The sequence below is a fragment of the Hemitrygon akajei genome, chromosome 10 (genome assembly GCF_048418815.1).
Source record: "Hemitrygon akajei chromosome 10, sHemAka1.3, whole genome shotgun sequence".
NCBI classification, from domain to species: domain Eukaryota; kingdom Metazoa; phylum Chordata; class Chondrichthyes; order Myliobatiformes; family Dasyatidae; genus Hemitrygon; species Hemitrygon akajei.
The window spans coordinates 140,772,015-140,795,774 of NC_133133.1; the positions used below are offsets into that span (position 1 = coordinate 140,772,015).

The window sequence follows — 23,760 nt, forward strand, 5'->3', positions numbered from 1 at the left end:
AGGATAGTGAGGGATAAAATTGGTCCCTTAGAGAATCAGAGTGGACAGGTATGTGTGGAGCCAAAAGAGATGGGGAAGATTTTGAACAATTTCTTTTCTTTGGTATTCACTAAGGAGAAGGATGTAAGGTAAGGGAAACAAGTACAGTAGTTATGGAAACTATGGTGATTAAAGAAGAGGAAGTACTGACGCTTTTAAAGAATATAAAAGTGGATAAGTCTCTGGGTCCTGACAGGATATTCCCTAGGACCTTGAGGGAAGTTGGTGTAGAAATAGCAGGGACTCTGACAGAAATAGTTCAAATGTCATTAGAAAAGGGGATGGGTTTTTTCTCTTTCTACAGGGATATGTTAGGGGGGAGGGGTTAAGCGGAGGGGGGAAGGGTTGATAATTTTTTTTTCCTTCTGTAACTATTTGAAAATTCAATAATAAAAAAAATTATATTAAAAAAAAGAAAAGGGGATGGTGCCGGAGGATTGGCGTATTGCTCATGTGGTTCCATTGTTAAAAAAGGGTTCTAAGAGTAAATCTAGCAATTATCGTAAGTTTGACGTCAGTGGTGGGTAAATTAATGGAAAGTATTCTTAGAGATGGTATATATAATTATCTGGTTAGGCAGGGTCTGATTAGGAGCAGTCAACATGGATTTGTGCATGGAAGGTCATGTTTGACAAATCTAATTGAATTTTTTGAAGAGGTTACTAGGAAGGTTGATGAGGGTAAAGCAGTGGATGTTGTCTATATGGACTTCAGTAAGGCCTTAGACAAGTTTCCACATGGAAGGTTAGTTAGGAAGGTTCAATTGTTAGGTATTAATATTGAAGTAGTAAAATGGATTCAATAGTGGCTGGATGGGAGATGCCAGAGGGTAGTGGTGGATAACTGTTTGTCAGGTTGGAGGCCGGTGACTAGTGGTGTGCCTCAGGGATCTGTACTGTATCTATTGTTGTTTGTCATATACATTAATGATCTGGATGATGGGGTGGTAAATTGGATTAGTAAGTATGCAGATGATACTAAGGTAGGTGGCATTGTGGATAATGAAGTAGGTTTTCAAAGTTTGCAGAGAGATTTAGGCCAGTTAGAAGAGTGGGCTGAAAGATGGCAGATGGAGTTTAATGCTGATAAGTGTGAGGTGCTACATTTTGGTAGGACTAATCAAAATAGGACATACATGGTAAATGGTAGGGCATTGAGGAATGCAGCAAAACAGAGTGATCAAGGAATAATGGTGCACAGTTCCCTGAAGGCGGAATCTCATGTGGACAGGGTGGTGAAGAAAGCTTTTGGTATGCTGGCCTTTATAAATCAGAGCATTGAGTATAGGAGTTGGAATGTAATGTTAAAATTGTACAAAGCATTGGTGAGGCCAAATTTGGAGTATTTTGTACAGTCCTGGTCACCGAATTATAGGAAAGATGTCAACAAAATAGAGAGAGTAGAGAGGAGATTTACTAGAATGGTACCTGGGTTTCAGAACCTAAGTTACAGAGAAAGGTTGAACAAGTTAGGTCTTTATTCTTTGGAGCGTAGAAGGTTGAGGGGGGACTTGATAGAGGTATTTAAAATAATGAGGGGGATAGATAGAGTTGACATGGATAGGCTTTTTCCATTGAGAGTAGGGGAGATTCAAACAAGAGGACAGAAGTTGAGAGTTAAGTGCCAAAAGCTTAGGGGTAACATGAGGGGGTACTTCTTTATGCAGAGAGTGGTAGCTGTGTGGAATGAGCTTCCAGTAGAAGTGGTAGAGGCAGGTTCGATATTGTAATTTAAAAAAAAATTGGATAGGTATATGGACAGGAAAGGAATGGAGGGTTATGGGCTGAGTGCGGGCCAGTGGGACTAGGTGAGAGTAAGCGTTCGGCACGGACTAGAAGGGCCGAGATGGCCTGTTTCCATGCTGTTAATTGTTATATGGTTATATAGATTTCCCGACACTGTATTCCATCTGCTATTTCTTTGCCCATTCTCCTCATCTGTCTTCAGACTCTGTGTTTCTTTCTGCAGCCCCCATGTTTCTTCAGCATTATCTGCCTCTCCATCTGTCTTTGCAGCATCCACAACCTTGGCCATAAAGTCATTAACTCCACGGTCCAGCTCATTATCATATAATGTGACAATAGCAGACTTAACAAAATTTTATAGGATGTGCTAAAATCTATGATCACAGAGGCAGGTTGAAAGGGCTAGTCAAAAAAAAGGGACAGTGAGATGGGGAGAGTTAGAGAGCTAAATCTAGTGTTTAAGATCCAGCCAGCTGAACTTGACTGTTGATAGCGAAGTGAGGAAAAGCTACAGACCACTTACAGATGGTGCATGTAAGCCTTATGCCGCTACTAACTTTTATGCTCCGTGTTCAGTATTAAGTTTTTAAAAAACTCATTCATTCCAAGGTTAAATTTGAAAATAAAGATGCGAGATTGAGTAATTTGATACTGGCTTGTGTATCACAATTTAGTTAAACTAAACCAAATATTCACGAAAAAGGACCAAATAATGCACTGTTTCTAATTTTTAGAAAATGAATTCTGGAGCAAGTGTTAGACTAAGAAATATTTCTTTAAATGAATGAAAAAATCTTGTATTTTGTTGTCCATGTCTCAGTGAGGTGGAGTTCAGCAATGTGAGAGGAGGTGAGAACAATCCAGAGAAGCAAATGGGTGTTGACCACTAATGGGAAGGACCACAAATTGATGAATCAAGGAAAGAAAGCGATGCTGATGGCGACTAAAATAAAATCCACCTGGTCAACACCGTTCTGAACTAATAAGTTGTCAAACGAAAGGGGGAGAAAGAGAGAGAGATGGAAAGACTTAGAGAGCTCAGTGGAATGGGAAGCACAAAAAGCTGCCAAAGTGCTCAAGACCCTAGTCACTCAAAACTTTTCTGGGTGAGAGAAAGCAGATCAGTGGTAAGGATGCCAAATCCGAACTATTACTTTAAATACAATGGTGGCCCAATACATACAGTATGGCCACCATTGTGAAAATAGCACTGTGGCTTGTGTTCCGGCAGGCAATTCAAATCAAATCAAGTTCAATTATCATTCAACCATACACGGATGCTGCCGAACAAAAGAGTGTTTCCTCTGGATCCAAGGTGTAAAACATACACAGCACATATAAAATAGCAAGCAAAAAAGAAATAGTCACACAAAAAATATATATATAGTCCTAAGCTCATCATTCTCATTTCAAGTTTATAATTCTTTACCTGTGTTGCTTCCAGAATGAAATCCTTGATGGTAAGCTGTTCTTCATTGGAAAGACACAGCTGGCTCTCATTGATCAGACTCACAGTAAATGCTTCATAATTCATTGGGCCGTCCTTCTTCGGCCAATATGTGGTCTGCAAAATGTGAAGTTGACATCTGTATGAATATCCTAGCCACTAGGCTTTATAATTATCCTAAAGAAAATATGCAATTCATCACATAGCTGAAGTTCATTAATTGCAGGGAATGATTACCACTGAATCAAACTTTCCTGCAGAAGGTTAAGCAGGAAAGTAGCTGACGGACTCTGTAAGGAGCAGGTGCTTTTCCAGAGAGGCATTAAACTGACTGACTGCCTTTTCTGAAGGATGGACACACTGCAAACCTCCTTTTGGAAGGCCAGAGAATTTCTCCCTTTTTTCCTGGACAATATTTACATATGAGTTTCTGCAGTGGTTATCTGATCAATTTGGAGTAGCAAGAGTGAGCCACTGCAAGGTAGAAATCACTTGAAAAGAACAATTCTCATTGGGACTGAGTTATATTTGAGCCAATAAAAATAAGGGAGGTGTAAATGGAGCAACCAATGTTGGAGAGGGTCAGTATTAGAGTGAGAAGCTTTGGATCAACAGGCTTTGGTGAGAACAGAGTTGGGCAAGCACAGGTTGAGATTCTATGAAGTTAAGTAAGTTGTCTATTAGTACACAGCTAGTGCACTGAGAATGGGTCCAGAGTTTGTGCTATGTTCTTAGTGTGAGATGTGGGATCTCTGATAACTATATCTGCATGAAGTGCATCAAGAAGCAGCTTATTTGGGACTGTGTTAAAGGAACTGGAGCTGCAGCTCGATGACTGTTGGCTCATATGGGCGAATGAGGAGGTGATAGGTAGGAGCAACAGGAAGTTAGTCACCCCAAAGTTTCAGGATTTAGGTACATGGGTGACTGCCAGAAGAGGGAAAGGAATAGGTATCCAGTGCAGAGTATCCCAGTGGCTGTTCCCCTCATTAAAAAGTATACCACTTTGGATACTGTTGGAGAGGATGACCTACCCAGGGAAGCCACAGTGATGACGTACAAAAAAGCTGGATGAACTCAGCAGGTCGGGCAGCATCCGTTGAAAGAAGCAGTCGACGTTTTGGGTCGAGACCCTTCGTCAGGACTGAAGAAGGAGGGGGCAGGGGCCCTATAAAGAAGGTGGGGGGAGGGTGGAAAACCAATCAGAGGAAAGATCAAGGGGTGGGGGAGGGGAAGCAGGGAGTGGATAGGCAGGAGAGGTGAAGAAGGAATCTAAGGGGAAAGCACTATGGGTAGTAGAAGAAGGCAGAGTCATGAGAGGTGATAGGCAGCTAGAAGAGAAGACGGAGTGAAGGTGGGATGGGGGAAGGGAGAGGGAGGGAATTACCAGAAGTTGGAGAATTCGATGTTCATACCAAGGGGCTGGAGACTACCCAGACGGTATATGAGATGTTCCTCCAACCAAAGTTTGGCCTCATCATGGCAGTAGAGGAGGCCATGTATGGACAAATCCGAATGGGAATGTAAAGGAGACATCCAGCTTTTTTTGTACATCTTGATTTGACCACAGCATCTGCAGTGTACTTTGTGTTTACCACAGTGATGAGGTTGCTGGCACTGAGTCCGATTCTGTTGCTCAGAAGCGAAGTGTGAAGAAGACTGCAGTAATAATAGGGGATTCCATAGTTAGAGAAGGGGGGTATGTGTTTCTGTGGATATGAAAGCAAGAAACCCAACAAGTATTTTGCCTCCCAGGTGCTAGGCTCAGAGGTGCCCCAGATTGGATCCACGGCATTCTAAGCAGGGAAGGTGAGCAGCCAAAAGTTGTGGAGCATTTTGGTACCAATAACATGGATAGAAAAAGGGAGGAGATCCAGATGAGAGAATATAGGGAGTTAGGTAGAAAATTGAAAAGCAGGATCTCCAAGGTGCTAATCTCTGAATTGCTGCCAGTGAGGTTAAGAATAGGATGATTTGGTAGATGAATACATAGCTGAGGAATTGTTGCAGGGGCAGGATTTCAGATTTCTGGACCATTGAGTTCTCTTATAGGGAAGGAATGGCTTGTACAAAAAGGACAGTTTACACCTGAACTTGAGGGGTACCAATATCCTTGCAGGAAGGTTTAGAAGATCTGTTGGGAAGGGTTTACACTAATTTGGCAAAGCGATGGGCAATGGAACGATAGGGCTGAGGATGGGCAGTTGATATACAAGTAGATGCAGTGTGTAATGAGACTGTGAGGAAGGACAGGCAGAAGATATGGCCAAATTGCACCAAATGGAATTTGTTGAAGGGGGTAAAATCTAAAAGGTTAAGTACAAGATTGATGGTGTTATATTTGAATGCACACAGTATATGGAATTAGGTAGGTGATCTTGTAGCGCTGTTAGACCTTGGCAGGTATGATATTGTGGGCATCTCTGGGTCATGGCTGAAAGAAGATCATAGCTGGGAGCTTAATGTCCAAGGATACACCTTGTATCTAAAAGAGAGGCAGGAAGGTAGAGGGGGTGGAGTCACTCTGTTGGTTTAAAAAAACAAAATCAAATCCTTAAAAGGAAGTGACATAAGATTGGAAGATGTAGAATCCTTGTGGGAAGAGTTAAAAAATGAAAGGGTAAAAAGACCCTAATGGGAGTTATATACAGCGCTCCAAACAGCAGTCAGGATGTGGGTTACAAATTACAGTGGGATATAGGAAAGTTACTTAAAAAGGGCAATGGTGTGATAGTCATGGGAATTTCAATAAGCAGGTAGGTTGGGAAAATTATTTTGGTGCTGGATCCCAAAAGAGGGAAATTTTAGAATGCCTACAAGATGGCTTTTTAGAGCAACTTGTGGTTGAGCCCATTAGGGGAAAGGGAATTCTGGATTGGGTGTTCTGTTATGAATCAGCGAGCTCAAGGTAAATGAACTGTCAGGAAGCAGTGATCATAATATGATAGAATTCACCCACAGTCTGAGTGGGCAAAGATAAATTTAGATGTATCATTATTACAGTAGAGTAAAGTGAATTACAATGCATGAGAGAGGAGCTGGCCAAAGCTGACAGGAAGGGAACACTAACAGGAATTTTGGCAGAACAGCAATGGCTGATGTTTCTGAAAGCAATTCAGAAGATGCAAGATAGCTATATCACAAGGATGAAGAAGTATTCTAAAGGGAGGTCAACGCAACCGTGGCTGGCAAGGGAAGTCAAATACAACATGAAAGCAAAACAGAGGTCATATAACATAGCAAACAAAGTGGGAAGTTAGAGGATTGGGAAGCCTTTAGAAGCCAACAGAAGGCAACTACACATACAACTTACACAGAATGCTGGAGGAACGTAGCAGGCCAGGCAGCATCTGTGAAAAAGAGAAAATAGTCAACGTTTTGGGCCGAGACCCTTCATCAGGACGTTTCCATAAATGCTGCCTGGCCTGCTGAGTTCCTCCAGCATTCTGTGTATGTTGCTTGGATTTCCAGCATCTTGTTTGTGCGAAGGCAACTAAAAAGCCATAAGGAGAGAAAAGATGAAATATGAAGGCAAGTGTGTCAATAATGTAAAAAAGAATACCAGAAGTTTTTTCAAATATATAAGGAGTAAAAGAGATGTAAGAATGGATATCAAACCATTGGAAAATGATGCTAAAGAGGTAGTAATTGGGGACAAAGAAATGGTGGAGTAACAAGTATTTTGAGTCCGTCTTCACTGTGGAAGACACTAGCAGTAGGCTAGGAATTTGAGAGGGTCAAGAGGCAAAATTGAGGGTAGCTGCTAAGGAAAAGGTACCTGGGAGGCTGAAAGGTCTGAAGGGATAAAAAATCAACCATGATGGAATGGCAGAGGAGACTCAATGGACTGAATAGTCTAATTCTGCCATGTCTTTTAGTCTTATTATTTGTTTCATTGTTTGTAGCAGCTTCTCATACACAATCTGGGTGCTTTACAAGAGGAACACAATTTAAATTATTTTCATTAGCAGTGATGCAGTTTGGAATAATGGGGCCCTTAAAGGTGACACAAAAATATAAGTTTGTTTCTCATATTAATAGCAAATACAATCACAAATCATTCAAAATTCATAGGATTAGACCACGAAGCAGGAGAGAACAAAAAGCTTCTCTTCTACACTTACAGGATGATTTTGGATGCAGTTTCTCCCCCCCCCCCCCCCCCCCCCCGTCCATTTGAAAGGTTAGTGGCAGAAATACTCGCAATTATTTAGAGCAATGAGCATTGTGGCTTTCTTTTGGAAACATATACAGTATTTTTAATATTGGTTGGCTTTTGTCATTGCATATTGTACATTGCAGCAAACGCTCCTTCTTCTCCGTCGATTGGTTTGTATAACAATGGCACTGAATTGCTATAACCTGCTCAATAAATGGCCAAAGTAGAGAACTACGGGATGTTACTGCAGCCATCAGTATGAACAGCATTCAGAACAACCACTGTCAGTGGATTCTCTGAGGTAATATCAGATTTCAGTGACCTGCCTTGCATCATCTACACATTGAATTGAGCACACCTAGGTTATATGCACATTAATGACTCTACCATTCAGACTTATGCAGCTGTATGAGGCAGTGGAATCATTACAATAAAGTTAATTATAAAGCTATCATCATACCAGTCCTTGGTTATCTGGCAGCATGACTATAATTTGAGCATTGTAGTCCCATATCATTCGCCAGAAGTCCTTTGTAGTATGTGGCAGTGGATGTTGGGTGACGATGAACTCATCAATTCGATGAAATCCCTTAAATAGCCAGAGTGAACAAATGGTCAGGAGAGGTCCTCAGATAGAAATCATTCACTGTGTTGATTAATACATGCAAAATGGCCAAAACCAAAATATGAAATAAAGCAGACCAAACGTTGCGATGTGAAGCCAACCATGGTTCCAGTAGTCTGGATTAAGGCTGTACTACGTAAGAACATAACTTTTCAGCCTCAGTCTGCACTAGATCCTTCAAAAGCTAGGCTTGACACTACGGTACATTAGGAGTCACCACATTTCAGACAAGGTATTAAACCAAGGCCCCTTAAGGTTTTTCAGAATGTAAAAGATCCAATAGGAGGCCACAATATTCTGGCTAATATTCATTTGTTCCTTCATTAATATTGCTGCAAACATTATCTAGTCATTATTATATTACTGTCCACGAGACTGTTGCAGCCAAATTGGCTGCCATGTGTGCATGGCATTTCTTATATTGCCTGCACTGATGTCATGAAAGGCTTTATATCAAAAGCTACCTGTTTTGCTGAGCTTTTCCAGTATTTTCTGATTTATTTCAGGCTTCCAGTATCTGCAGTGTTTTCTCTTTTGATTATGGATTTGACAAAGATAGTGAGTTGAAAAAGGACCTCGTGATTTCCTGGTGTATACGCTGAACAAACTCTTCTTGGGCTTCCAGCCACGTACAGTTATTGATTATAATGGACATTTTGATGACAAGCTCCGCCATCATCATCACAATTCCAAGCTAGTTATAGAATACCACAGCCGGGAAATAGACCCAAAGGACCACCTGTACTAAAGTTACCAAAATGTACACCTGAGCCAGTGCTATTTGCCAGCTCTTGGCCCAAGTCCCAATAATATTAAAGAGGATATCAAAAGTTTCTTTCAGATATACCTGTATAAAGAGTTAAAGAGAGGTGAACTGAAGGAAAATGACACTGGAGAGGTATTAATGGAGGACAAAGAAAGGGTGGACAAACTGAATGGGTATTTTATGAGTCAGTATTTTATCGTTTACATCAGTCTTCACTGTGGAAGACACTAGCTGTATGCCAGAATTTCAAGAGCGTCAGGGACAGAAGTGAGTGTTTTTGCCATTACTAAGGAGAAGGTGTTTGGGAAACTGTAAGGTATGAATGACTACACCCCAGGGCTCTGAAAGAGGTAGTTAAAGAGATCGTAGAGGCATTAGTAATGATCTTTCAAGAATCACTAGATTCTGGAATGTTTCCAGAGGACTGGAAAACTGCAAATGTTACTCCACTCTTCAAGAAGGAAGAGAGGCAGAAGAAAGAAAATTATAGGCCAGTTAGCATGAAGTGCACAAGCTGCAGATCCTTAGAGAATATGACAGGGGACTGGAGCTAGAGGCGGATAACCTTCCACTCATACAAATAAACGAGATGGTGAAGAAGAAGCATTCTAAAGGGAGAACGAGGTGTACGTGGCTGACAAGAGAAGTCAAAGCCAACCTAAAAGCAAATGGGAGGTCACATAGTGTAGCAAAAATTAGCTGGAAGGCAGAGGATTGGAAGTCTTTAAAAACCAACAGAAGGCAACTAAGAAAAGCTCTAAGGAGAGAAAAAGATGAAATATGTAGGGAAGCTAGCCTATAATATAAAAGAGAATACCAAAAGTTTTTTTTCAGATTCTATGTATAAAGAGTAGAAGAGAGACAAGAGTGAATATCAGACCATTGGAATTACCATTGTAGTGATGGGGAACAAAGAAATGGCGGATGAATCTAATAAGTATTTTGTGTCAGTCTTCACTGTAGAAGACACTAGCAGAATGCCATAAATGTGAGTGTTAAGGGCAGAAGTGAGTGTTGTTGATATTGTTATGGTGAAGGTGCTTGGGAAACTGAAGAGTTTGAAGACAGACCTAGACCAGATGGACTACTCTCCAGGTTTTTGAAAGATGTAGCTGAAGAGATTGTGGAGGTATTAGTAATGATCTTTCAACAATCACTAGATTCTGGAGTGGCTTCAGAGGATTGGAAAACCACAAATGTCACTCCATTCTTTAAGAAAGGAGAGAGAAAGAAGAAAGGAATAACAGGCCAATTAGCCGGACTTCAGTGGTTGGGAAGATGTTTGGAATCCATTCTTAAGAATGAAGTTTCAGGGTACTTAGAGGCACATGACAAAATAGGCCAAAGTCAGCATGGCGTCCTTAAGGAAAAATCTTCCCTGACAATCTGTTGGATTTCTTTGAGGAAATAGCAGGCAGGATAGACAGAGAGGAGGCAGTGAATATTGTTTATTTGTATTTTCAGAAGGCATTTGTCAAGGTGTCACACATGAAGCAGCTCAACAAGATAAGAGCCTGTGGTATTGCAGGACAGAAACTAGCACAGATAGAAGATTGGCTAACTGGCAGGGTGCAAAGAGTGGGAATAAAGGAGGCCTTTTCTAGTTGGTTACTGGTGACTAGTGTTGTTCTGCAGGGGTCAGTGTGGGGACTAATTCATTTCATGTTATAGGTCAGTGATTTGGATGATAGAGTTGATGGACTTGTGGCCAAGTTTGTGGACAATATAAAGATAGGTGGAGGGGCAGGTAGTGTTCAGGAGGCAGGGAGTTTGCAGAAGGACTTAGACAGATTGGGAGAATGGGGAAAGAAGTGGCAGAAGGAATATAGTGCAGGAAAGTGTCTGGTCAAGCACTTTGGTACAAGAAATAAAAGTGTAGCATAAGGCATTTCTAAACAGAGAGAAAATTTTAAAAATCAGAGGTGCAAAGGGACTTGGGAGTCCTCGTTCAGGAGTTACCTAAAAGAAGTAGTGCTGGCATTGGAGAGGGTTCAGAGGAGGTTCATGATTCTGAGAATGAAAGGGTTAATGTATGAGGAAGGTTTGATGGCTCTGGGTCTGTACTCACTGGAGTTTGGAAGAATGATAGAGCATTGTATTGAAACCAATTAAATATTGAAAGGATTGAATAGTGCCACTTTCAGAGGTTTATTGATGGATCTGTAGAGAATGTTTTCTCCCATGGGGGAGTCTAGGACGGCCTCAGAAAAGAAGGATGCCTATTTAGAACAGAGATGAAGAGGAATTTCTTTAGCCAGAGGATAGTAAACCTGTGAAATTCATTACCATAGATGGCAGTGGAAGCCAAGTCATTGGGTATATTCAAAACAGAGCTTGATAGGTTCTTAATTAGTAAGTGTGTTAAAGCCTACAGGAAAAAGACATGAGACTAGGGTTAAGAGAGATAATAAGTCAGCCATGATGAAATGGTAGAGCAGACTCGATGGGCTGAATGGCCTAATTCTACTCCTATGTCTTATGTACCTGTCCAAAAGTCTTTTAAATGTTGTTATTGCTCCTGCCTCCATCATTTGCCCTAGTATCTTGACCCATGTATGTACTATCTTCCATGGAAAAATTGCTCTGAGATTCTTATTAAATCTTTCCCATCTCACCTTGAACCTAAGCTCGCTAATTCTTGATTCCCCAACTCTGGGAAAAAGACTATGTGCATTCACCTTATCTATGATCCTCATGATTTTATAAGATTACCCCTCCGTCTCTTTCGCTCCAGAGAATGAAGTCCTAACCTGTCCAGCTTCTCCCTATAATCCAGTCCTTCAAGTCCTGGCAACATCCTTGTGATTCTTTTCTTCACTCTTTCCAGCTTAGTGGCATTGTTCCTATAGTAGCATGACCAAGACTGAATGCAGTGCTTCAAGCGTGGCCTCACTATCACAACATCTATTCTCAGTTTCCTGACAGATGAAGACCATCATGCCAGAAGCTTCCTTCTCCACTCTGCTTACTTATGATGCCACTCTCAGAGATCTATGTACCTATACTCTTAGGTACCTACAGAACCCCCAGGGACCTACCATTGACTGTGGGAATCCTACGCAAGTATGACTTCTCAAAATGCAGCACTTTGCACTTAACTGAATTAAACTCCATTTGCCACTCCTTGCCCCACTTACTCAACTGATCAAAATCCCACTGTAATTCTTGAATGCTACCTTCACCATCTGAAACACCACCTATTTTCCTGTCAGCTGAAAACTTACTAAACATATACAATCTCATCCAAATCACTGATATAGAGGACAACAACCTTGGTCCCAGCACCAACACCAAGTATATATCAATAATCATGGGCTTCCAGTCTAAGAAACCATCTACCACCATCACTTCTTGCTTCCTATTGTCAAGCCACTTTCACCAGTTGCACCTGGCAAAGCTTGTTCCTTATGCAGTACCTACTTGTACTAATACATTGTCTTTTGTTAGAAGGATGTCTTGATTAGGGAAGCCAGCATCGTTTCCTGAAAGGAAAATCCTGCCTGCCTAAGTCTCTCTGTTCCAAGGTTCAAAGGTCCAATTTAATGTCAGAGAAATGTATATGATATACATTCTGAAATGCCTTTTCTTCACAAACATCCACAAAAACAGAGAAGTGACCCTAAGAATGAGCAACAGCCAAACCTGAGAACCCCAAAGTCCCCCTCAGCTCCCCCTCCCAAGCATAAGCAGCAGTGAACAACAATCCGCCCTCCCCCTGCTCCCCGAACACTACACACTCCTCCGCCTATCTTTGTATCATTTTTTGAGGAAATTACAAACAGGGTAGACAAAGGAGATGCAGTAGATGTGGTGTACTTGGATTTTCAGAAGGCCTTTGACAAGGTGCCACACATGAGGCTGCTTAGCAAGATAAGAGCATGGGGGGAGCATTGGCTGAGTGGCAGAAAACAGAGAGAGGGAATAAAGGGATCCTATTCTGACTGGCTGCCGGTTACCCGTGGAGTTCCATAGGGGTCGGTGTTGGGACCGCTGCTTTGTACGATGTATGTCAATGATTTGGACTATGGGATTAATGGATGTGTGGCTAAATATGCTGATGATACAAAGATAGGTGAAGGAGCCGGTAGTGTTCAGGGAGCAAAGAGCCTGCAGAGAGACTTAGATAGTTTAGGGGAATGGGCAAAGAAGAGGCAAATGAAATACTGTACAATGTTTGAATATTTATGGTCATGCACTTTGGTGGAAGAAATAAATGGACAGACTATTATCTAGATGGAGAGAGAATTTAAAATGCAGAGATACAAAGGGACTTGGGAGACCTTGTGCAGGATACCCTAAAGGTTAGCCTCCAGGTTGAATCGGTGGTGAAGAAGGCGAATGCAATGTTGGTATTCATTTCTAGAGGCATAGAATATAAGAGCACGGATGTGATGTTGAGGCTGTATAAGGCACTCATATTATTAGAGTATTGTGTGCAGTTTTGGGCTCCTTATTTTAGAATGTATATACTGACACTGGAGAGGGTTCAGAGAAGATTTACGAGAACGATTCCAGGAATGCAAGGGTTACCATATGAGAAATGTCTGGCAGCTTCTGAGCTGTATTCCCTGGAGTTCAGGAGAATGAGGGGAGATCTCATAGAATCATTCCAAATGTTAAATAGCCTGAACAGATTCGGTATGGTAAAGTTATTTCCCATGGTAGGGGAGTATAGGACTAGAGAGCATGATTTCAGGATTGAAGGATATCCATTTAGAACAGAAATGTGAGAAATTACTTTGTCAGAGGGTAGTAAATCTGTGGAATTTGTTGCTACAAGAGACTGTGGAGGTCAAGTCATTGGGTGAATTTAAGGCAGAGATAGATGAGTTCATGATTAGCAAGGGCATCAAAGGGTATGGGGAGAAGGCAGGGGAGAGGGAATGACTGGAAGAATTAGATCAGCCCATGATTGAATGGTGGAGCAGACTCGATGGGCTGAATGGCCTACTTCTGCTTCTATATCTTATGGTCCCATGGTCTTATGATTTCTTAAAGGATTCAAACTTGTAAGTTCATTAGCTCACCAGAAGAGTAGCCAAATTCCAAGCCCTGAGTTTGAGCTAAGTTCAAACTGTGAACAAAAAAAACTGCAGAGGCTGGAAATCTGAAAAAAAATTGGAACATGCTGGATACAGCATTTTAAGGGGCATCTGTGGAAAGAACCATAGTTAACATTAAATGCAAGATACTTCATCGGAATTCATTAAACAACTTCACTCAGAGAGTGGTGCATTTGTGGAATGAGCTGCCAACAGAAGAGGTAGATGAAGGTTAACTTCTAAAGTTTGGAAGTCTGGACAAATAGGAGGGGTTTGAGGGATATGTTCCAGGTGCAGGAAGATGGACTGGGCAGAAAGTCAGGTCAGAGTGGATGAGATGGGCCAAAGGGCCAGTTTCTGTACTGTAGTATTCTATCACTCTATGAGCACATTAAGGAGCATTCGGCATTTCAGATAGTAGTTTTGGGAAATGTAATCTCTCAAATATGTGACCATTTCACATGCAGTTTAATCATTAACCGAGGCAACTCATTGTATGGATCCTGTGAGGGTTGGCTGTCCCCACACCGTCTGGCAATACACGCATTCTGCTTACCGAAACGTATGATGCATTGATGTAATCAGAGCCCTCAACAGTCAGTGTTGCAAGTCCAACTCTTGATCTCTCCACTAGAACAAACAACAAACAGTGCAGATTACACAGATAAGAGTGACATTGCGGTGGACTAAGTTCCTGAAAAGGCCAAGGATTCCAATTTATCACATCTCTGTATCAGACAAACATAGGTATGGACAATCAAAGGAAAAACACATGAATATAGGGTGAGCTGCAATTTGAAACAGCTCTCAGAGGGAGAAAATGTGTGAAATGAAATGCTACTAATCAAGTCACATGATGAATCCTTCAGGTCATCAACTTATCACTTCTTGTAGGGAGATCTATTCAATCCCATTTCCAGCTCAGCTAAAATCTTATACCTCTGGAACTTCATCCAGGAAGAGCTAATGCAACATTACCTCAATTACTGAAGCATCATAAGACATTGGCCAGACAGTACTTGGAGTATTGTGAGCAGTTGTGGGCCCCTCATCAAAGCAAGAATGTGCTGGCATTGGAGAAGGGTCAGAGGATGTTCATAAGAATGATGCCAGGAATGAAAGAGTTAACATATGAGGAGCACTTGACGGAACTGGGCCTGTATTTGCTGGAGTTAGAAACATGAGGGGTGGGGTCTCATTGAAACCAATTAAATATTGAAAGACTTTAGAGTGGATGTGGAGAGAATGTTGCCTACAGTGGGAGAGACTAGGATCAGAGGCCACAGCCTCAGAATAGAAGGACATCCTTGTGATGATTTTTTTTAGCCAGAATGTGGTGAATTTGTGGAATTCATTGCCACAGACAGCTGTGGAGTCCAAGTCATTGGTATTTAAAGCAGAGGTTGAAAGATTTCTGATTAGTTAGGACATAAATGTTACGAGGAGAAGGCAGAAAAATGGTGTTGAGAGGCATAATAAATTAGCCATGATTGAATAGCAGAGCAGATTCAATGGGTTGAATGGCTTAATTCTGCTCCAGTGTCTTATGCTCTTATCAATTGGTTATAATACTTCAGAAACAATTTAACAATTGTCTTACAAAGTTTATAAACTTTGCCATGTTTGTACTCTGTCCTTTTCTTTACAAAATCAGAATTTTATACATACTAACTGTTTTCTGCTGTCCCACCACTTTCAAAGATTTATTCACCCATGTTCTCTGTTCCTGAATGTTCTTTATAATTTTGCCTCACAGTTCATGACAAATCATTCTATTCTAACTGTTCCTGAACTTGAAAGTATTATCCAACAATGCACTAGTTTGAACCTACTGTGATTTTAGCCATCATGTCCCAATCTGGTTACATCTTTCCCTTCAGTTAGTGCTGAAGTGGATGAGATTAGATTCCCAGTTGATTCCAGTGTCACTGAGAACTCGAAATGAGCCTCCAAGAAACAAATCCATTCCACTGTCACAAGTAAAATAGCTTTTTAAGATCATGCAATGACAATTACAGAACTGGATAACATGTCCATGGGTATTTATTACTAAAATATAATAATAAAATATAATATTGGTAAGATTCTCACTCTTCCCATTTAAAGACTGAATAAATCCCTGATAAATCTCATCTTGACTATCTAGTTTCTGCTTTGTGTTAACTGACACTGGCCAGTGAATTTACAAACCTCAGAAATTGCAAATTCACATCATGCCAAAGCTGTGAACTTAAATATAACTTTTAAAGTCTGGCAAAAAATATATAAATGAGCACAAAAGGTATTGGAAAACCTGTTGGATCACCTATGCACTTGGCAGGAAAACCTGGGCTAATGACTAATAGAGAGATTAGGAATTATACAGTGTGAGGTTTATCAGGCTCTGTCCTAGGGGCAAGTAACATAGTTAATTCTCTATTAGTCATCCAGTATCAAAATTCAGCATTGCATGGTACTAGAGCCATCAGACTATTCAGCAGAGAAACAGGCCCTTTGGCCCGTTGGAGCTGTGCCAAGTTTGCTGTTGTGTTTTACTGGTGACAGTGAAAAAGATTTAGATTGTAGAAGGCTCAGTTTGTTTTGAGTTTTCTATGACACAGACAGCAGGAGGGAAGCTGGTCCCATTCACTTCAAGCACCAATAGGAACAAAGCAAAAGAGTTATGGTAACAAACCAAGGATTCACTAAAATTGGTAGTGAATTCAAAGTAATTAAGGGGAGAATTTTAAGTAGTCTCAATCTGTTGCATTTGGACAACCTGTTTATTAACTGTTTACAGCACCAATCCATGTGGGTATTGATATTGCTATTAGTACAAAGCAAGAGAAAAACAGTCTGATTTAACTACAGTCATTGCTCTAGCTTAGGGGATTCTGTACAGGAGGAAACAAAGGAAGAGTTGTCAGTTGACAGTGTCTAATACCTAACAGCCAGTTATTGAATGGGCCAGAGCAGAAACATTATTCTCTTCTTTCCTTAACCTAGAAGTAAATTACATAGCAAAGACAGCTGCATTCAGAGGTTTCATCTTGTGACATGTTAATTGCCAATCCCACTTTTTGAGTTGATAGGCTGTTGACACTATTTCAATTAACTGGTAAGATGAAAATGAACGCTTCCAAGTGTATTACATTTAGGGTCACACACTCAGGGCCACAGAAAAGTGCAAGACTAGAAATGGCACGAAACTACAGTTATCATAAAAAAATAGAACTGGCTGCTTTGCACTGTATGGGCGACCATCCTATTCAACCATGGATCCAGTCTGCACTCTCATAAAGAGAGAGGAAAACAAGTGGATACCCATTCGACATAACCACCACTAAAATATTCCCTGGCACAATATTGTCAAACCTTAAAAATCAAAATGTCCTTGATGTATTATACACTAAAAAAGAAACCAAAAACTTTCCAACATTTGATCTTCATGCCTACCAGGAATAATGGAGGAATTTCTGTTCTTGTCTCGATTGCATTGCTTCAGTGCTGCAGAATAGTCACACTGCTTGGCATGAGGCTGACTCACCAGCTGTGGAGAGAGAAAAACAGAAACTCAAGAGTTCAAATATTTCTTAAGAGGGGCCATTCAGCATAAAACAAGTGTGAATTTTGACCCCAGTCTGTTTAATGTGTGAACTTTTAACCTGGTTTCTGACTCCAATCCCTATGATAGATTCTCTCTTCCTACTTATCAACTCTCTGTCCAACTTAAATATTACTTTATAAATGGTTTTGTCTTGCACAATTTTTTGGCTTATCCAAGTGCTAACTATTAGTTATCTAGTTATGATCCACTTTTGTCAGGCAGCACAGGCCATACAAGCTTATCCATAACATTTTCTGCTTTCTGATATTCACTTCTTCAGCTTTCTCTCAGAATCATAAGGTGCACCTTGTCCCCAGGTTGAATCTTTGCATTCAATGGAAAATGTTTTCTCCACTTCCATTGATATCTCTTTAAACACATCATTGCCATCTTTTTTTTGCAGAATTCTAGCCACACCATTACCCCTCTATCCACTCTTCTACAGCACTGTCTTCATTCACTACCTTTCACAAATGTCGAAGGCTCTCCTGTCACCTGACTTCCTCATGTCACCACCCATGCCTGCTTCCTGTTGTTTGCCTGTAATAAAATTGGAGGATGCCAGAAGTACTCATAAGGCTCGTGGAGTGAGAAACACGAGCCTTATGAGTATTTCAGCACAGTGAGAGCTTGATGTAAGATTATTGACCTTTGTCCTCCTTGCAGATGCTACTTGATTGACAGAATATTTTAAGCAGTCCTTATTTTTGTTTCAGATTTCCAGCAAATGCAGCATTTTTCTTTTATCATTTAGCCATACTCGTAATTTCATTGCTCATAAGGCTGCTGACTCTACAATGACATTCAATGTAAGCAACGCAAAAATGTCATCTGCAAGATACGCACGGTTTTTGGACTTCAGCATTGACTAATGCAACTTTAGAACTTAAACATGGTGTCCGTTTACTCTGGATTGTAAATGCTGAAAACGTAGAATAGATATACCTATTAGGACCCACCCAGGAATAGCAGGGATGTGAGCTGGTCCTTGAAATCAGAATTCCCTAAGAATACACAGATATCAGGTTAATTTTCATCTCCTGTCCACCCTGGATCAACGAAGCCTCCCTCTTTGGCTGGATTTTCACTTTTCCCTTTCTCTCTTTGCTAATCTGCTGGAAGTGTTTCCACCTCAGAGTCCTGATAAGAAACATTTATTTGACTATTGCTTCTTCTATCACACCATCATTTCTGTCATATGGTCTCTTTCTGCTCTCTTAGTTTATTTTTAATCCCAGCTTTACTTCTTTTAATAACCATTTATCTGTAACACCTTAGTTCATTTGAAAAGTACAACCCTGAACCATTAACTTGGTTTCTTCCTGATCTGTGAAATTGTTTCAAAATTTTCTATTTTTATTTCACGCTTTTAGCATAGGCAGCAAATCCTGTGCTTTGATCATTCATTCAAATGAATTACCGATGTTCCTATTCTGATTCAGATGTATGCTTGTTTCCTATTGGGACTGGATAGTGTGAACTGCAAGATCCCGAAGGAGTGGGTTATGCAGCTGTGTGAGGTTCTCCAGTGCATTTTCAATCTGAGTCTCAGCCTGGAAAGGGTCCCGAATGTGTGAAAAACATCATGTGTGGTCCCAGTACCCAAGAAGGGCCAACAAAAAGTGTTGAATGACTACCGTCCAGTGGCCCTGACCTCACACATCATGAAAACCCTAAAGAGGCTGGTCCTGGCTCACCTCTGTCACCTGGTCAGATCAACCCTCAATCCACTGCGGTTTGCCTACCAGGGGCACATTGGAGTTGATGATGCTGTTATCTTCCTGCTGAACAGAGCCCACTCCCATCTGGATGAGCAGGGCAGCACTATGAGGATCATGGTTTTTGATTTCTAAAGTGTCTTTAATACCATACAGCCCCCACTGCTGGGAGAAAAGCTCCATTCAATGCAGGTTGGCACTTCCATTGTGTCCTGGATATTGAACTACCTGACTGGAAGACCACAGTTTGTGTGGCTTCAGAGCTGTGCTATAAGCAGCACTGGGGTCCCACAGGGGATTGTACTGGCACCCTTCCTGTTTACCCTGTATACCTCAGACTTTAGATACAACACCGAGTCATGTGATCTGCAGAGATTCTCTGATTCGCAGCAATTGTTGGGTGTATAAAGGGAGCATGGGAGGATTAATACAGGGCCCTGGTGGAGGACTTTGTCAAATGGTGCGGGCTGAATCATCTGCAGCTCAACATCAGTGAGACAAAAGAGATGGTGATGGCCTTTTGGAAGACTAAGTCTGCACTGCTCCCTGTTACTACTGATGGTGAGGATGTGGATGTGGTGAGGACCTACAAGTACCTGGGTGTGCACCTGGATGACAGACTTGAGTGGAGCACCAACACAGAGGCAGTGTACAAGAAGGACCCGGGTCGCATTTACTTCCTGAGGAGACTGAGGTCTTTTGGAGTACGCAGGCCTCTCCTTCACATGTTCTACCAGTCTGTTGTCACCAGTACGATCTTCTATGCGGTGGTTTGCTGGGGCAATGACATCAACACAGGTGATGCCAACAGGCTCAATGAACTGTCTAGAAAGGCTTGCTCTGTTATAGCAGTCAAACTGGACACACTGGAGGCTGTGGTAGAATAAAGGACCCTATGGACAATCCTGGCAATTCTGGATAGCGTTTCGCATCGTCTGCATGCCATCTTGGCTGAACAGAGGAGCACTTATAGTAATAAACTAAGACAACTGTGCTGCTCCAAAGAGCATTCTATGAGGTTAGTCTTACATTCAGTCATTAGATTAGATTAGATTAGAATTTTATTTCTTACATCCATCTCACACCATGAGGGAGTAAAAATCCTTTATGTTGCGTCTCTGTTGCTATGTACAAGCAATAAAGAAGGGAAATGAGAGAGGATATTGCCCAAACACTAAGACTATATACATAATTGTTTTGTATATATGTGTGTACAGTCAGATATGAAATCAGATCAATGTGTATTGATCACTCTGATGGCCTGGCGAAAGCTGCTCTGTAGTCTGTTGGTCCTGGCTGTAATGCTGTGGTACTGCTTGCCAGACGGAAGCAGCTGAAACAGTTTGTGGTTGGGGTGGCTGGAGTTCCTGATGATCCTCCGGGCCCCTTTTTATGCACATGCTGCTGTAAATGTCCTGAATAGAGGGAAGTTCCCTTCCACAGAGGAACTGGGCTGTCCTCACCACTCTCTGCAGTGCCCTGTGGTTGAGGATAGTACAGTTTCCGTACCAGGTGGTGACACAGCCAGTCAGGATGCTCTCGATAGCGCCCCTCGTGGCCTCATGCCAAACCTCTTCAGCCGTTTGAGGTGAAAGAGGCCTGTTTTGCTTTTTTTTAAAAATCACACAGCCAGTATGTACAGTCCCGGTGAGATCCTCAGTGATGTGCATACTGAGGAGCTTGAAACCACTCACCCTCACAACTACAGTCCCATTGATGTCAATAGGAGCTAGCCTCTCTCCGTTCCTCATGGATTTAGGCTCCATAATGAGTCAACCTATAGCCAGGGAGATGATGACCCTCTCCTGTTAGATTGTTTGAGGTAACTTATTTTTAATTCTTTCTTAATTCTTTTCTAATATTTGTCTATTTGCATATCTGTGCACTTGTAATGCTACTGAGACACTGTAATTTCCTTTGGGATCAACAAAGTGTCTGTCTATTTCAGTTTATTTATTTGTCCTTGCAACTCCGAAGGAAGTCATCCAGCTCACTGACTTTCATGCCAGCTCTCAAAATCATCTCATCTGTACATATTCCCCCACTCTTATTTATATTTATTTATTTAGGGACACCGCACAGAGTAGGCCCTCCAGGCCCTTTGAACCATATCGCTCAGCAGCCTCTGACAACCCCAATTAACCCTAATCTAATCACAGCACAATTTATGATGACCAATTAACCTACCCGATACATCTTTGGACTATGGGAGTAAACTGCAGCACAGGGGAAAACCCATGCATTCCACAGGGAGAATGCACAGAGATTCCTTACAGACAGCATTAAAGTTGAAGTCCAAGCTCCGACACCCCAAGCGGTAACAGCATCGGACTAACCACTATGCTACTGTGGCACCCAGAAGTTAGTTCTCCGTAACCTATTTTCTATAACATGCTATTGACTCACCACTGATTCTTCTGCCATTCCCATGCACTAGAAGCAATTTATAAAAGTTAATCGAGCTATCAGAATGCCTTGGGAGAAAATGGGAGCCCACAGGAGAATTCTGGGAGAATGTGAAAACGCCACATAGGATGCTTCTGAAGATTGAACTCCATTCACTTAGAGTTGTGCACTAACTGCAACTGAAAGAGTTAGGAAGATGCAAGAATTTCTGACCAGAGATGGCTCTAAAATGACTGCAGTTCTATAGTACTTTTCATGCCCTTTGCGAATGTCCCAAAGCACTTCAAAACTAATGAAGGCTTTTGAATTTGTATACCTAACTTGTACACAGCAGTCAAAAATAAAAAATAAAAAAAACTGATGATGATAGAAACAGGGTAAATGATGCAGGTACATTTAACAAGTCTTCATCCTCTTCTGTGTCAATTGTCTTCATCCTATCACAGAGATTCCCTTTGTTCTCTCTACCCACCCCCTTGCTTCTCTGCAATTTAAAATATCAACTTTCCAACTTTTCCTCAAACTTGATGAAAGGTCATTAAGCTGAAAATGTAGCCTCTGTTCCTCTCTCCATAGGTGCTGCCTACCCACTGAGCATTTCCAATGTTGTTTTTATTTACAGTGTATATGGCAAGCAGCCAGAAACAGCAATATGGTCAAAAATGCACAATCCATGTTGGAAGTGTTGATCAGGAGATAAATATTGTCCAAGCCACTTCTACCGAATTAGTGCCAAGGGATTACTTACATCAGCATCCCCTAAATAAACTTCACATTAAATTGAAGAAAATCAATAATATTTGCAAAAATAAGAGTCTCACCTTGAATTGTTTCTCTAGTTTTGTTTTTCCCGATGGTCCCGGAGTAAGAAGAGCATTTACGTAGGTGTGCAAATGATTGGCAGTAACTTCAGTGTCCTTAGTAAGGATGGCTTCCACGAGCGCATCATGAATAAAGACATACTGCTCCTGCAGAGAACCATATTAGTTGTGGAACTGTATAATTGGTCCTAGAGATTATTTAGTTGTCATACCAATGTGTAAAATATATTGGATTAGATTCTAGACAATTAGTATTCTAGTTTACAAATGTTTAGTAAGTGCCCATATGTAATTTAAATTTTTTTATTTTAAGGCTGTGATGTCAATAGACATTGGTTGAATAGAGGATCTTGGTGAAGTAAAATTGATGAGCAAGAAATATACACAAGGAGAAGATGCCTCATAGCAAGGAGCAACCCAAGTATGTTCACCATGACTTCATTCAGGGTGCAACCTCCAACTTGCACAGGCATATTCCTCCCACCATGGGTACACACACCACCCACTGCAACTGCAGTCTTAAAACTCTCATTCAGTGGTGTACACATACTCTAGGTCCTAGCACAGATGAACTAAATTCAGTAGAAAATATCCAAAGATCCAGATCAGGTAAGTCTGAGACATTACTAACGATCCCGAGCAAAACACAATCATATAGTGTTTCACAATCAAGCAAAATGTATTGCTGGAGTAAACAAAACATATATGTTTTCCAAAACATCCAAAATGTTTATTTGATGAGAGTAGGTATATTCTCGGCACAATGAATCTTCCCTGACCCAGTTCTTGCTTGTTCCAGCCAGCAAACATTGCCTATGGCCCCCTTATAGACACAAGAGATTCTACAGATGCTGGAAGCTTTGTGCAGCACACACTCACAAAATTTAGCAGGAACTCGCCAGGTCAGGCAGCATCTTTGGAGGGGAAAAACAGTCTGAAGAAGGGTCTAGGCCTGAAACATTGACAGTTTAGTCCTAGATGCTGCCTGACCTACTGAAATCCTCCACCATTTAGGTGTCATGCTGTCCTCACTCCCGTACTTACCCCATATATCTTAGGCTGGACTTTGGGTCATGGCGGAGTGCTGGGAAACATAGTAATATCTACAGGATACCAAGAGTTTCAGAACAATGACATACTGTTTACTGTTTTTCAGTATTAGGAGCTAAGCTTTATTTTCACATTCATTTTTTTGGAAATGGAAGGCCAGCATTTATTGCTCATCCTTAACTGCCCTCTTGAACCACAACAATCTGTCTGGTGAAGGTGCTTTTGGAAGAGGGGTTTCCAGGACCTGGATTCAACGATAATGACAATGGCACATTTACGAGACACAATGGTGTGTAACTTGGAGAGGAACCTGCAGCTGATGATGTTCCTATGCTTCTGCTGGCCTTGTTCTTCTT

General features: G+C 41.3%; 1 protein-coding gene across 4 annotated transcripts in view; it reads right to left on the reverse strand.

Moving 5' to 3' along the window:
- Positions 1-23,760, reverse strand: part of ptprz1a (protein tyrosine phosphatase receptor type Z1a) — a 252,244-nt gene that overhangs the window by 11,793 nt on the left and 216,691 nt on the right. For all 4 annotated transcript variants that reach the window (XM_073059138.1, XM_073059137.1, XM_073059139.1 and 1 more), the window contains 5 exons: positions 22,355-22,501; positions 17,259-17,352; positions 14,380-14,453; positions 7,851-7,979; positions 3,214-3,348 (listed from right to left, as the gene is read on the reverse strand). In XM_073059138.1, the coding sequence (XP_072915239.1) occupies positions 3,214-3,348; positions 7,851-7,979; positions 14,380-14,453; positions 17,259-17,352; positions 22,355-22,501 (579 nt within the window). The remainder of the gene's footprint in view (positions 1-3,213; positions 3,349-7,850; positions 7,980-14,379; positions 14,454-17,258; positions 17,353-22,354; positions 22,502-23,760) is intronic.